The 15,920-nt window shown below is 42.6% G+C and overlaps 1 protein-coding gene across 5 annotated transcripts in view; it reads right to left on the bottom strand.

Annotated features, from left to right (window-relative positions):
• Positions 1 to 15,920, bottom strand: part of CSMD2 (CUB and Sushi multiple domains 2) — a 643,453-nt gene that overhangs the window by 43,852 nt on the left and 583,681 nt on the right. For all 5 annotated transcript variants that reach the window (XM_034960731.3, XM_055095664.2, XM_034960735.3 and 2 more), the window contains exons 50-54: positions 14,275 to 14,460; positions 13,297 to 13,491; positions 11,146 to 11,319; positions 9,356 to 9,529; positions 1,052 to 1,225 (exon numbers count right to left, since the gene is read on the bottom strand). In XM_034960731.3, the coding sequence (XP_034816622.3) occupies positions 1,052 to 1,225; positions 9,356 to 9,529; positions 11,146 to 11,319; positions 13,297 to 13,491; positions 14,275 to 14,460 (903 nt within the window). The remainder of the gene's footprint in view (positions 1 to 1,051; positions 1,226 to 9,355; positions 9,530 to 11,145; positions 11,320 to 13,296; positions 13,492 to 14,274; positions 14,461 to 15,920) is intronic.

Below are 15,920 nucleotides of genomic sequence, written 5' to 3'. Positions count from 1 at the left end.
GTCTCCATGTGTCTGATCCTAGCACAATGTGCCTCCCACAGCAAAGCTTGTCAATTGTAAAACTGACGCATTTGAACTGACTTGAACAGGGTTGGGCTCTTTTGAAAATGGTTTTAATCACTTTTATGAGTATTTCAGGGACATATTAATATCCTGGGGGATATATTTGACTTTAAAATCTTAAAAGTGTTTCCAAAGCAGCTTAACTCAAAATCAGGATAAGATTTTAGAATAATGACAATATTATTCATAACCCATGACTATACTTTTCTTTCCAAACATCTTCAAATCCATTATCTTACCTGAGTCTCAAACTTATCATATGAAGTGGGCAGGAAGGTATTTAAAAAAAATCTTTGATAAGCCTTTAAGGATTTTTACTTTTGATGAGGCTCTCTGAGGCTTCACTGCTGTCAAAAGCCTCTAAAAGCGTTAGAAGCTATTTCCTAAATACTCCAAATGGAGCCAGGACATTCTGTATTCTCTCTGCCTTTTGAGTCTTTGGCTTCCTCTCTGTGTGTTTTCCCCCAGCCCTCACCCCCTTTATCTCAACTCTTAGGCTCTCTGCTTTATAACCCTCTGCTTTTTCATCAAGAATGGGGATCTCTTAAGAGTGGTTCCAAAGAAGCTGCAGCAGCCATTTTGCAACCACAAGGAAAGACCAAGATATTGCTCCTGATCTCGTGGAGCAGCTGCAGAAATAATATTACTTCTAGATTTCTTGTTTATGTGAGAAAAATAAACCTCTGTTAAAAAATAACGGGGCTTTATAAGATAATGATGCATTATTTGTTCAATGAAAGGTAAAAAAGGTGACTTGAAAGATAAAACTTAAGTTTTGCTTTCCTTATATAACCCATGATGATGAAATTTTATGTGGCTGTTTATCTAAGGGTTGAGAAAGTCCTCATTTATGACCCTTCTCTGCTCCATCTTCCCTATCTGGATCAGAATGATGCCAGAATGAATTCACTGGATTCTTTTTCTGAGCTACAGAACCACATATAGCAGAGATGGTGGGGACTGGATGGGGAGAGAAAGGGTGACTCACTTCTGCAGGTGGGCAGCATGTCACTCCATTGCCCGCTGGCCAGGCATTGGGACCTAGCAGCCCCCTCAGCCATATACCCAGGGTTGCAAACAAACTTGACCACATCGTTGAGGTTAAACTGGTTACCCTGAGTGAGGCCGTTGACAGGGTTGCCTGGGTGTCCACAGGTAATTGCTGTAACCAAAACAGAAGATAGGTAAGCCCTCCTACTATTCCACACCCCTCAGAATTTATCCATCTCTCACCTGGCATCTCTTAGGCCATCAGTGAAGTTCAGCCCTAAGTCTAACTTCAATCTCTTTTGCTGTAAAACCTTTATAAACTGAAATTGTCAGGGGAACATTCTGTCTGCCTTGAAGATATGTCTGTAGCTTGGACAACTTGAGATCAATCATTCTATGACTTCCCATAGGGTGTTAGGGCTGGACTGTGGTTCTCTGTGGTCTGAGCGGTCAGTGCTATCTTATTTTCCTTGCCTCTGATGCCCTCGGCTCCCCAGATCCATTCTTAATTGCTGGGTATACTGATGGCCAACTGTCAGCTGGTTTAGGCCCATCCTCATTCCTGGGCCAACCTTGTAGAACCAGAGTGAATACTAACCAAGACTGGTGCAGAGTTCAGTCACTCTGCTAGATCAAGTAAAGGTAAACTGGGGAAGCAGAGCTGCTGTTTGGAGAGAACCCACTACCTCCAATTCCTTCCATGGCAAGGGAGTTCAGTTAGTGCACTTTGATCTGTGCAACTTGGGAATAATGAGCTGGCATGTTTGGCTCAGCATCCCTTCTTTTTCTAGGGACCTAGTTGTCTGCAGGGAGCAATGTTCTCGGCTGCTCTCAGCTGTTGAGGAGGGAGGCTATCCCCAACATTGCAGGGCTGCATGCCCCACTGCAGTGTTGCCTCTGTGGGTGGGTGAATCCATCTCATTCTGGGTTCATGTAGCAGCCTCCATCTGACTGTCACATTAAGCTCCATTTTCCAACTTAGCCTTTATTAGTAAGCGAGGTAATATTTGGGCCTCCACCTACCAGTCTGTTTTACTATTTTGTTCAGACATGAGCAGGGAAGAGAAAAGGGATGTGGTATTTGCAGGCCACCATGCTTATCCCTGCATCCCTCTGATTCCCCCTTTCTCCCAGTGGTATAGCTCACTCCATTTGGCTGCACTGGCCTCTTGGAGGTTTCATGAATATACAAAGCAAGTTCCTGCCTCAGGGCCTTTGCACTTGCTTTTTTCTCTACTTAGGACATTGTTCCTGCAGATATCCCTTAACTCCTGCCCTCTTCTTCTCAGGTCTCTCCTCAAATTAACCATGTCAGTGAGGCCTTCCCTGAGTCCCTAGTTGGCCAGCATGGCCAGTACTGCCAGGTCCCTTGCTCTGCTCAACCTCTCTCCATAGCACTGTCAGCAACCAACACACCACAGCACTTCTGTATTTGTTTATTGCTTATCACCCTTCAGCTGAATGCAAGCTCCTTGAGGTCAGGGACTTGGTTTTGCTTATTGCTGCATCCTTGGTGTATGTACCAGTGCCTGACATTCAGCAGGAGTGTGATAAATATTTGCTGAGTGAATCAGCGAATGAGTAAGTGCATGAATGGATGGATGCCTAGGCTTCTGCTTTGATCCTTAGTCCTTAGTTCTATTTCGTCCCAGCCTGGCACCCTGGTCTCATGGAGTTGAACTCCCACCTGATGCTTTTGCCAGGCCTCTCGCTTTGTTCTGGGTTTTAATTTGTGGGAAGATTAGGAACTATAAGGGATGTTCTCTTTGCCCAATACTTAAATCCATGAGGATCCCACCTAAGACCCAAATGGTGATAATGGGGACGGGGGTGTAAGATGAGGAAGCACCCAGTCTTTGCTGTGGCCAGATCTGGTGTTTTCTGGGCTAGTTCTCTTCTGTAAATCTCAGTAGTAGCAACCCTGACTCCAGTGGAGGGAGCCAGGAAGAGCAGGGGACATGCTGTTAGTGGACCACAGGGGTTCAAAGCAGCCTGGCATAGTGAGATGAGAATGAGCTATGAAGGCCAGCAGACCAGGATTTCGGCTCAGCTCTGCCCCTTCCTGACTTTGGGTCTAAGGATAATTCACTTTGAGCCTTGGTTTCTATAGCTGCAAAGTAAGAATTTTGATATGCATTTCACAGGGTTGCTTTGAAAATAGATTCAATTCACATAATTATTTATAATCAAATGTCTACTGAGTGCCTTTTATGAGCTAGGTACTCTGCTTTGGAGTGGAATATACAAAGAAGAACATGAAATGTTCTCTGACCTCAGGAAGCTCATTTTACAGACTTGTAGGAGGGCAGGCAGGGAAGCGGCTGTTAAACCCAGTGGGCTGGTGCTGAGATAGAGCCCAGCGCAGAGGACCGTGGCTTTTACCCTCCTCTGGGGAGAGAGTGGGTCAAAGAGGGTCCCACAGGGAGTGGCATGAGGTCTGATCTAGGTCTCAAGGGTGAGTAGGGCTTCGCCAGGTCAAGAAGGTGGTGGGAGAGCAGGGATAAGCATCGCAGCATCTGTAAACCCCTGAAATTATATGCAAGGCACTGGGTTTTTGCAGCCAGCTTGGGAGAGGGTCCATTACTTTCACCGGATTTGGAAAAGGTCGTGATGCCCTTTCCCTGAAGGTGGAAATCACTCATATAAAGAGAGAGAAGAATGTTGAGGATTAAAACCCTTGGGAATACCACTTTTTGAAGGGCAGATGTTAAAAAAGAAAAAACCTATAGGAAACTGAGGAGTGATCAAAAAAGTAGTAGAGCAAAAAGCTCTACAGGAGGGGGTAGTTGTCACAGAGCCAAGAGCCTCAAGAATTGTCAGATATCCCTGATAGATCAAATAAGATAAAGATGAAAATGTGTTCATCGGATTCATCAATAGGACCACTGGTGACTTGCAAGTGTCCCCTGCCTGGTTCAGGCTCTTACCCACTGCTTCCCACATATTCCCAAGCCACAGGCCCTGGACCAGGATCAGCAGGAGAAGAAGCTGCTGTGACCAGGTGTCATCTCTGGTGCCCCCATATAAGTTCTTCTTGCTCTCTTTAGGTCCCAGGCTTTCTGGCTGCTTGGAAGCTTTGGCTGGCACTTCTCAGATTCCTGCTCTGCAGCTCTTGGGTAGCAGAGGCTCTGAGCATTCTAGAACATGGCCTAGGACCAGAGATACTGTTGACTGGGATGGAAGTTCTTTCTGGCTAGAGCAGAGAAGTGGCCTTTGCTGCTAATGAGAGGGGAGAGGTGGAGGCAATTAGTGTAGGCAACCGTCTCAAGCAGCATGGCCATGTGATGGTTAACTTCACGTGTCAGCTTGGTTAGGCCGTGATACCTAGACATATGGCCAAACATTAGTCCACATTATTCTAGATGTCTCTGTGAAGGGGTATGTTTTAGATGAGATAACATTTCAATCAGGAGGCTTTGAGTGAAATAGATTATGAGGCCCTCCATAATGTGGGTGGGCCTCATCCAATCAGTTGAAGGCCTCGAGAGAAAAGGCAGCCTGCTATCCCTGGAAGAAGAGGGAATTCGGCTAGCAGCCTGCCTTCAGACTTGAACTGTGATTCTTTCCTGGGTCTCCACCCTGCCAGCCTATGCTGGTGATTTTGGACTTGCCAGCTTCCACAATTGTGTGAGCCAGTTCCTTAAAATAAATTGCACTCTCTCTCTATACACACCTCCTATTTGTTCTGTTTCTCTGGAGGACTCTGAACTAATACAGGCTGCCATGGGCAGAAGAATAAGGCATCATTAGGAGGAAAGTAGAGGTCCTGATGAGGCTTGAGCACTTAATGGGCTTTTGAGCACATTTCAGGACAACTAGACCTAGTTTCCTAAGGGCAGAGATGATGTATGACACATTCAATTCATGTTGATCCTCAGCACCTAACACAGGGTCTGGCATATAGTAGATGCTAAGGGAATCTTTATTGAATATGGTCTTAGAAGCTGAGGGAAACAGAAAGGGAAGGTCCATGGTAACATAGGAGAGGATTAAGAATAGACTAAGCTCACTAAGGAGGCAGGAGGGAAGGAGATCCAGAGACTGGTGGAGGGATTAACCATGGGCTGGGAGAGAGATTCTTCTACTGAGGTGGGAGAGAAGGGGCAAGGATGGATGTACACAGAGTAGATGTGTGGGTGGGGAAGCTGAAAGTAGGAGAAGCTATTGTCTGATGGCTTCTATCATCTCTGCAGAATAGAAAGTGATATTATATGATTAGCTAACAATTGTTGGGGCTCGCAGTCATTGTCTCACTTAATCCTCACAACCCTATGAGGTAGGCACCACCACTATACCCACAGAAAACAGAATTTCAGAGGACTCAAGATATTTGTTCAAGGGTCACAGTTTCTAAATGTCTCATCTGAATTTTGAACCCAGCTTCTCTGATTCCAGGCCATCTTAACTGTTTAACTTAGTTATTTGCTGAGAACGTAGGTAGGGGCGATGGAATATAAGTCTTCAGAAAGGAGGCAGAATTGTCAAACAGCTGTGTGGAGAAAGGGCAAGGGAACTGACTGAGGAAATGAAGAGGACAGCTGGAAAATTTTGAGAGTTTGGTTGACATTGGAAACCTTGACTTTGTATGTACTGGCAGCTAACACAGTGCCTAGCACAGAGTAAACACTTACAAATATTTGTTCTTTTATTCTTGCTTTCCTCCTCCAGATAATTCCCAAACCTCTGTGCTCCAAGAGAGAATGGGCCTTAGTGTAAGAGATCCTGGATTCTGTAATGTGATGGTGGCAGCATTACTACCACCACTACCATCATCTTCATCATCATCATCATCACACAACAGCAGCAGCAGCAGCAGCAACTGCTGCTTAACATCTGGATCAGACACCGGTCTAACTATCTTATGTGTATTAATTTATTTAATGCTCCCAGTAGTCTTTGAGGTGCCTGCTTTTTACAGGTGACAAGACTGAGACCTAATGAGGTAAATCGACCTACCTAGAGTTACATAGCCACAGCAGATCTGATGGTAGAGCTGAGATGTAAACCCAGGCAATCTGGGTCCACACCTGAGTGCCTAACTACTTCACTCACTGCCTTTGAATATGGTCCAGTCTAACGTTCAATGTCTTTAGGCCAGGCAGACATTCTCCACCCAGACCCCGACAGTCTCTATTATTTATTACCTAAATCTCTTTGTATACATCGTGCACCAATTTCCTGAGGGCATCTGCATGTTCTTCTGGGTGAAACTAAACATGAACATGTTTTATTTAGACACATCTGAAAGAGTGACTGAATACAGATGGATCTTTATTTTTTATTATTTTTGAGATGGGATCTCATTATGTTGCCCAGGCTTGTTTCAAATTCCCAGGCTCAATGGATCCTCCGACCTCAGCCTCCTGAATAGCTGGGACTACAAGCACAAGCTACCATATCTGGCTTGGGTCTTGCTTTCTGTAACCCTTAAGAAGTTATTAAGACTAATTTCATGCATTGTTTTTTGAGAAGTTCTCATTATTTTATGGCCCCATCCCATATATAAAAAGCCAAAAGAAGAAGAATTAAAATAAAAAAACTGCCTTACAAAAATTAAGAAGGAAAACTTGCACTTTACATAAAGGCTCACTTTAGGGAAATTTAAAAAGTGAAGAATTATCCAAATTACTTCCAGGCAGCTAAGCACAACAGTGATTGCCTAAATCAAAAAAATGCAGATTAACCAGAAGAATAAATAGTAGAAAACCCAGGCCTGCAGCCTAACTAGAAGCCAGAGAGTGCTACAAACTTTAAATTACATGTAAGAGAAATATACACTAAGCCCAGGCAGAGTTACTTCTCATGGTTCTGTTGCAAGCTTTTGTGGAGAGCAAGACTGTATGAGAAAGAGAAGAGAGGAGCAGGTGAAGGGCTTAACACTGATCTAAAATCACTGCCAGAAGGAGAAAATCCATCTCATATATGAATATACTGAAAACAAATCTTTGTATGTCAATGTACAACCACAGAAAAGGGACATAAAAGTGTGTGTGATTCTCCCTCATTGCTTCTGGAAGAAAAGAAAGTGACATCCTCTGAGTGATAAAGGGAATAAGAAGCAATGATGGGAAAACCTGGGGTTCTGCAAGACAAAAGAAAAACACGCAAACAAACAAAAATGAAGGACACACAACCTCTTCCTTACCACACACAAAACCTTATATTAAAAAAAATAAATAAACAAAACAAAGGCAAACATCCAAGATAATCAAAATGAGATAAAGAAGTAAAAACGATCAGAGAGAAAGACTTTGTAACACTGACAGAAGAGGGTACTACTAAACCATACTAAAGCCATAAAATGAATAGAAGACATCGACCTAAATGTATACGAAGCTACTTTAAGAAAAAAATAGAAAAGAATTCAAGCATTTCATCTGATGAAAACCTCCTCACCAAAAACAAAACATGTGAAGCATAAGAAAAATGTAGCAGCATTCTAAACTGAACTAAATATTCTCAAATAAGCATCTGGAGATATTTTAAAAACCACCATGAAAATCAGAAAATCAAAAACTAAACAGCACAAATGGACAAAAGGTGGAAGAATATAAAAGATAACTGATTGTATGCTTTAAAGAGATAAAAGAAAAAGACAAAACCATCTGAGAAATGAAGACTAAATTATAAGAGGCCCAAGAAAGAATATTCTCAAATGATAATTTAATAAGAGTTACTCAAGAAAGTCAGGCAAAAAACCAAGGGAATTAAAATGAGATAAAGAGGTGAAAATAATGAGAGAGAGGCTGAGAGAGAAGATAGGCAAAGAAGATTCAACATACACATAATCAGAGCTGATGAAGAAGAAGAAAAAAAACAGTGGGAAACAAAGCAATATCAGTGTTTAAAACCATAATCCAAGAAAAGTCTTTGGAAATAAAGAAAGACCTGAATGTATATATTCAAAGACCCATAGAATACCTAAGGAAATTGTCTTGGAATAATTAACTCTGAAGCATGTCCTAGTAAAAATATTAGACTTTAGGACAAAGGGAAAAATAATCAGGAACCTCAAAAAAAAAAAAAAACAAAAACCAAATAACCTATAAGAAAAATAGAATTAAACTAATATTATAATTCCAAAAGTCAAATACGTAGAAACAGAGAGCAGAATGGTGGTTACCACGGGTGGAGAAGTGGGGGAAATGGGAGACGGCAAAATTAAGACCGAACATATCAGTCATATTAATATATGTGAATGAGTTTAACTAACCAACTAAAAGAAAAAGATGGTTAAGTTAGCTTATAAGGCAATTTATACTGCATACAAGAATCACACCTAAGAGAAGCAGAAGGCTAAAATAGAATGGTCAAAGGTGCATCAGGCAAAAGAATTAAAGCAGGGGTTGTAAGCCTAATATCAAGCAAAGTACAATTCTAGCTAAAAAATGTTAAAAGTGACAAAAAAGTAATCTTTAAAGGCTAAAAACCACAATGTGCAATGGAGATACTAGTTATGAATATCTATGCACCAAATAAGACAGCAACCATCTTTATAGAACAGAAACTACAGGAAGTGCAAGGAAAAATAGAAACACACTAATAATAGAAAACTTTAAACACATCTCTCAGAATAAAACAGATTGAGTGGGTGAAAAGTAAGAATGTAAAGGACATAGACAACATAATCAATCAGATATATCTCATGAATATATAAATAAAACATGACATCCTAATATCCTTTCTTCTCAAGTGCACATGGGACATTCATAACAACTGACCAACTATTAGGTCACAAAGAAAGCTTCAGTCAATTCCATGAAGTAGAAATATTACATACAATGCAATAAAATTAGAAATGAATAACATAATGAAAAAAAGGGCCTTCCACCTAGAAACAAATCCTTCTATTAAAAATTTTCTATGTAAAACGGGAAATCAATACCAAAATTACAGAATTTCTAATAAATAATAAACATTTATTATTAGACTCTATAGGATACAATTAAAGCAGTGATCAGAGGAAATTTCATAGTCTTAAGCACTTATAGCAATAAAACTCAATAGAAATGAAAGAATGAAAATAAATGAATTAAATTCCTACTCAAAAGCTAGAAAATGAACAAAAATGTAAACCAAAAGAAATCACAAGGAAGGAAATAATAAAGGTGAAAACAGTGATTAATGATGCAGAGAACTGAAAACATTAGATCAACAATGCTTTCAGTTTTGAAAAAAAAAAGCAATCATATATATATATATATATTTAAAACAAACCTCTAGCTAATCTAATTAAGAGACAGGGAGAAAGTCCATGTTGAATCTGAGCCCCATGACTAGGGAGAGTGGATGACATACTTACGCACACAGAAAGGGGTCTTGCCCGACCAGTGATGATCCTGCTGGCAGATGCGCACAGACATGCCGATCAGGCGGAAGCCAGCATTGCATTGGTACACCACACTGCCCCGGTAGCTGTAGTTCTCCCCATTGATGTGTCCGTTGACAATGGGCTCAGGAGTCCCACAGTGTCCAGCTTTGGTGAGGGATGGGGAAGAGAGTACATCGAAGAGGAGCTTATAGAAAATGGAGTGGAGCTTGGTCTGAGTGGCTAGAGACAGGGATGGTGGGGAAAAGGACCAACTATCCCACAACTCATTACTTTTCCCACCTCTCCCTGAGAGTAGCAATCTAGGAGTGACTTCAGGAACCCTCAGTATGACAAAAATAGTGTGGAGGACTTGGCACCCCAAATCCCAAGGTTGTACCCCAAATGGCCACTCACTTCTGAGCTTCAGTTTCTGTGTCTCTACACAGATGTGTGCAAAATGATCAGTTACCTCACTGTCCCCAGGATCATCCCCCACTTTTTCTTACCAACCAGATACAAAAAAGCCTTCTATAAACAAACAAACAAACAAACAAAAAACGCCCCCAAAAACTCAAACTCAGGAGCATCTTTTTTTTTTTTTTTTTTTTTTTTTGAGACAAGATCTTGCTCTGTCTGCCAGGCTGGACTGCAGCGGCATGATCTTGGCTCACTGCAATGTCCACGTCCTAGGTTCAAGGGATTCTCCTGCCTTAGCCTCCCAAGTAGCTGGGACTACAGGCATCCACCACCATACCCAGCTAATTTTTGTATTTTTAGTAGAGATGGATTTCACCATGTTGGCCAGGCTGGTCTCGAACTCCTGGCCTCAAATGATCCACCCGCCTTTGCTTCCCAAAGTGCTGGGATTACAGGCGTGAGCCACCACACCTAGCCTGGGCATCTTGTTTTTCACCGAGCATCTGCTGCATGGAGGGCACCATTGTCTACATTAAGGCAGTCAAAACCTGGCTGTGTTGAAACAACTATGTAAAAACAGATGGTTTGGCTAAATTCATCTTTCCTTCCTTCTCCTTGAGTAGCACCTAGGTGAATTCTTTTTATTATATGGGATTTGGGTAGAATATATTCCTGGCATTTCTACCAGCTTCCTTTGGCTCTCTGTGGAAATAACCTGTGACTGTGTCCTTAATGGGCCTGAGACAGTGGCAAGACAGCACTGTTCACCCCAGGACAGACCATTCAATCTATCCTATTAGGTTTATGTGGCTGGGGCCCTCTTTTAGACTCCAGGGGTCCAAGAAAGGTGTGAGAGGAGACAGAACCATAGAACCAGGGAGTGGATTAGCCATGGAGGAAACGATAACTTTGTCCTTTGGAAGCCAGGTTGTTTTATGTTTCTGTAATTTGCTTAGTATATATGTATAGATCTATATGTTGTGTGTAAAATTTGCTAATAGATAATATAAAAGGTATTTTAGGTGTGTTACAGAAATGCGTCTGCAAATTTGCCAAAAATGGAGACTGGGGCTTCACTCATTACACAAAGGCCAATAGGAAGGGATTGTCTTTCTAACCAGAATGAGAACCCCTCAAAAGCTTGTCTCTTTAGATCTGAGGTTCTTCTCCTTCTTTTGGGTGGCCCAGGAGAAGCTGTTCCAGGGTTTTAGTCATGCCTGATGGCCAATAGTTGGTGTTTGGATTAAGCATTTTATGTCAATAGGTGAAATGATACTGTTTAAAGACTGGATCTCAGCTTTGGAAAGATCTAATCTATCTCAAGGAGAAAAACTGGGCAGGATAGGCCTGCAGAGGTCACTTACCAAGGCAGCGGACTTCAGAGCCACTCCAGAGCCCATTGGCCATGCACTCACGCACCCTGGAGCCCACCAGTGTGTATCCGGAATTGCAGGAGAAGATGGCTGTTGCCCCGTAGACAGACAGTGTTCCAATGCGGTGGCCATTGGGGGGAATCGGGAGCTCTCCACAGGAGATGACTAAAATGATCACAAGATGCTCAGTCGGCCAGCCCCAAGAGGAGGGACATGGCTGCTTCTGCTTAGCAAGAACTGTGACAAAAATAAGACCTGTTTAACCTTACTCTGCTGGAATTCCTGACCAGAATATGGGTTGTGTTGCTGACTTGTGTGATGTGGCACCTCAACTGGAGGTGTCTCCAGAAGCCCCTGAAGGTTGTTTAAAATGCCCGGCTCCACTGCAGGTGCCTGACTCACAAGCTTTGCAGATAGGGCCCTGGCCTGTGTATTTTTTTAATCCTCCTCAGGTGGCTTAGATGTGCACTGTGGTTAGGAAGAGATGGCGATTCTGTGGTATGCTCCTGAGTGCCCTGGGCAGACACTGCTAATCAATTTCCTTGCCCTTCTTTTCTGAGCCCAGCAGCCTCACACTGTTTGTCAACAGAGCACTGCTGAGAGCCTCTGGCTGATGTATGAGGTGAGGCCTAATCGCCAAGGCTGCACTGAAATGTGAGTGGCTGCATTGTAGTGAGGCTGCCAAACGCTTGGGACTACTCTGCCACATATGTGGTTACACCCCACTGTGCAGTCTGCACCACAGTGTGCAAAGACAACAGTGTCATGAATCACGGACATTGGCTTTTTTTTTTTTTTTTGAGATGGAGTCTTGCACAGTCGTCCAGGCTGGAGTGCAGTGGCACAGTCTTGGCTCCCTGCAACCTCTGCCTCCTAGGTTCAAACAATTCTTTTGCCTCAGCCTCCCAAGTAGCTGGGATTACAGGTGGGCACCACCATGCTGGCTAATTTTTTTTTTTTTTTTAGTAGAGACAGGGTTTCACCATGTCGGCCAGGCTGGTCTCGAACTCCTGACCTCAAGTGATCCACCCACTTCAGCCTCTCAAATGCTGGGATCTATGCCCAACCTGGATCACAGGCATTGGAAGACACCATTTCTCCTCCTTCCCAGTTTCAAACTCCCACTTCTCACTGACCACTTCCTTCTACCTCTTTACAATCACTTGCCTCCTCTGTGACATCTGCACTGGTCACATAAATATGATGAGCATATCCCTATCGTAGTGCATGCTGCGATGAGCTACTCAGAGCCCCTTTTAGGACCGAGGGACTTATTTCCCCAGCTGCTGGAAAACAACCCTTGGCTGGCAGCCCTTTTCAGATTGCTGTGTTTGAGGAGTCCTCCCACCTAGGAAGGTCATGTCCCATTCCTAGGCCAGCCTGCATCCAGTGGCTGGTCAGTGTGGTAGTATAACAGTTCCCTTGCTCCAACTTGTGACAATTCTGAAGGGCCATCCAGAGCTCCCTGGGGGGTGAGCTAAGGCTTTCATGGATACTGCATCAGAGCTCAATTCTCCTTCTGCCCAGTCCTGCTTCCTTCCCTCCTTTCCCTTCTGTAGGTGGTGTTCTCAAGAGCACCCCCTAATAAGCCTCTGTCTCAGAGTGTCTTCCCAGAGATTCCGACCTTTGAAAGTGTATTAAAGAACCAAAGAAAAACAATTGACAATGGAGAAGGCAGGCAGGTTTAGGTGACCTGTCCCCTGTGCTACCCTCATTCCTCCTATATACACTCCCATTTCAGGTCTTATCACACCACATTATCATCACTTCTTTATGTGTCTGCCTCTCCAGTAGACTATAATGTCCTTGTGGGCAGGAACCAAAATCTTTTATCTTCAAACCTCTACAGTGTCTGGCATATAGTAAGAGCCTAAGAATATTAAAGAAATGAATTAGTGCATGCTCATCTGGACAAAAGCAGCTTTTGATAAGATGAGAAGATGCTAAGAAATACTTCCTTAAAGGAGTAAAGGAGTAGGCATTTTCCCAGCTCCTGATTCTACTAGATGAGAGTTTAAAAAGCAGTACACTGCAATCCCTGGTGATACCCCTTTTTCCCCCACCCCAGTTCACTCCATGCATGAGACAGCTTAGGTAGGAGGGACCCTGCTAAACTTGCCCACCCTCCCTTCCTGGGCTTACTTCGGCAGGTGGGCGTAGAGTCCCCGAGGCTCCATTTGCCATTGGCCTGACAGCGGATGACCCTTTGGCCAGTATAGTAGTAGCCAGGGTCACAGATGAGCATCAGCTGGGCCTGGAACTGATACTGTGTCTCAAAGATAAGCCTCCATCGGCCATGCTCCACGCTGATGCTACTGACATCAGGACAAGTCACAGCTGGGGAAATGAGGAACAGAGAGGAGGATTAATTACTTGATTAATTCTGGAAGACCTTGTAAGAGCCCAGATCTAGGGACTTGGAGACCTTAATGCAATAATGAAGAATCCAGGAATCTTCAGTTCTCAGGCAGGTTTGGTAAATGAACAGGTGGGTTGGGTGGGGGATGTGGCAAACTGGGGAGTACAGTTCTGCTAAAAAATTAAAAATTAAAAAAGGGAAATAGTACTCAGTCAAGGTTGACTATTGAATGTTTGAGTTGCATTTGATTAGATTTTCATTTTTCAAGAGAAGACAGAAATCTGGATTTTAATGTAAAATTTCTTGATTTTAAAAGATTGCGGAGTAATTCAAAATTTGTTATAAAGCACCGTGTAGGCCAAAAAACAAAACAAAACAAAAACCTCTGTCTTTGGATGGGACATAGCCGAGGAGGTTGCCATTTTGTGATCCGGCCTAAAAGTTGTTGTTTTTAGAGCTTTGGAATCAAGGGACATTCGTGCAAACTTTCTGACAGGTTTTCCATCTAAAAGGGAGTGGACCAGGCCATTCCTAAGTTCCATGGTGGTTTGTGGAAACATCTTAGGGCACAATGGTTATCAATGCTGAGAGCAGTTTCAGCACCTGCCTCCTCTTCTGAAATCCCCCAACCTCCATGTCCATCTTTTTTTTTTTTTTTTTTTGCCCCTCATTACTGTGCTTTTAGCTCACTCCTTGCAGGAATCTTTCCAGCTGCCTACCTAGCCCTTCCTTACACCCGCATCCATTGCCCGAGGACTCACGGACACATTGTGGTGGGACATTGCGGTTGCTCCATAGGCCTGTGTCCAGACACTCTGCAGTGGCCTCAGCGCCTGCCTGGAGGTGGTAGCCTTCACTGCAGCTGTACACGGCCTTGGTTCCCACTGTGTACTCCTTGCCAAACACCATTCCATTCTTGGGGGCCTCAGGAAGCCCACAGGAAAGAGCTAGCAAAAGGAAAACAATGTCATGAGCATTTGTTTTAAGATGGTATTCTGAGAAACTATTTTTATCCTTCCTCCCCTCCCAAGGTCCTTTTATTAGTAAAAACTAATTAAAGGGTAAAGTCTCATAATAAAAAAGAAAATGGGAGGATCATCAGCAGAAGAGTTTTTTTTTCTTTTTTTTTTAAGTTTGGAAGAAGGAATAAAGATAGAAGTGCAAAGAAGCTGTAGCTCAAAATATATGGGAGGGAGCCTCAGGGTGAAACCAGTTCTCCGCCATCTGTTCCCACAAACACAGTGTAGACACATTCAAGTATCTACTCTCCAAACAAAAGAGAGAATTTTCTTTTCCACTGAGGGGGAACTCTCTTAGGATGAATTAGGGCTGTTATGGTGGGAGTTGGCATCCCAGAGGAAAGCTCTTTTAATTCTAGGATTTATGGTCTCTTGGCCTAAAGGCTGCCCCATTGCCTACTCAGGTCTGCCACATACTCAACTCAACCTCTCATTGATAGGAGAGACTTTGTGGACCAAGATATGTGTATATAAAAATAACAAAGGTAATCCACATCTCATACCTGGAAAAATCAACCTGGCCCTTACTTTAAAATACGATCAAGGATCATTATACATGTGAAGAAAATCAGCAGTGTGAACAAGACAAACCAAGATAAAGTTTAAAACAAATGTCCCCTTAGGAAACAGAGCTAATTTAGAAAACAGAAGATACACAATCTTTAAACTTCTGATCAGTAGTATCTTGAGAAAGTCAAGGTGACATACAGTACTCATAAAATAAAATCAGTGTGCTCTGAAGGAAAAACAAACAAACAAAAAAAAAAACAAGGACAAACTCTTTGAAATGAAAAATATGATTGCCGAAATAAGCATTAAAGGATTAGAGATGAAAAGTAAATTTCTCAGAATATAGAAAAAAAAGAGACCGAAAATGAGAGAAAATGACAGAAAACACGGATCAATCCTCAATACAGAAGGTCCAGCATCCAACTGTTCAGAGCTCCAAAAAGAGAGAACACAAAAAATGGATGGGATGGAATTATCATAGATGAAAATTTCTCAGAGCTGAAGAGAGACACAAGTCTTCAGATGGAAAGGGAGCCAAAGGAATGCAAAGAGAATCACTCTTAGATTCACCATCACAGAATTTTGTGTATCTAAGAAGTCCAGAGACACACAGGCATTCCTCCAAATTACTAGAAAGAGGAAAAAAAAATGACATAACTGTGAAGGAACGAGAATCATACTGGCATAAGACTTCCCATCAGCAGTGAGTGTTCAAAGATAATGGAACAAAGCTTTAAACCTCTGAAGAAAATGATTTATAAACTAGAATTTTACCCAGTCAACTGACCAAGCATGTGTGAGGGCAAAAAGATAGACACTTTCAGACATGTAAAGTCTCAGAAAATGCACCTCTTGTGAACCCTTTCTGAGGAATTTAC

This window comes from Pan paniscus, chromosome 1 (assembly GCF_029289425.2).
Source record: "Pan paniscus chromosome 1, NHGRI_mPanPan1-v2.0_pri, whole genome shotgun sequence".
In the NCBI taxonomy this organism is placed as follows: Eukaryota; Metazoa; Chordata; class Mammalia; order Primates; family Hominidae; genus Pan; species Pan paniscus.
This window is presented reverse-complemented; position numbering and strand designations above follow the sequence as displayed.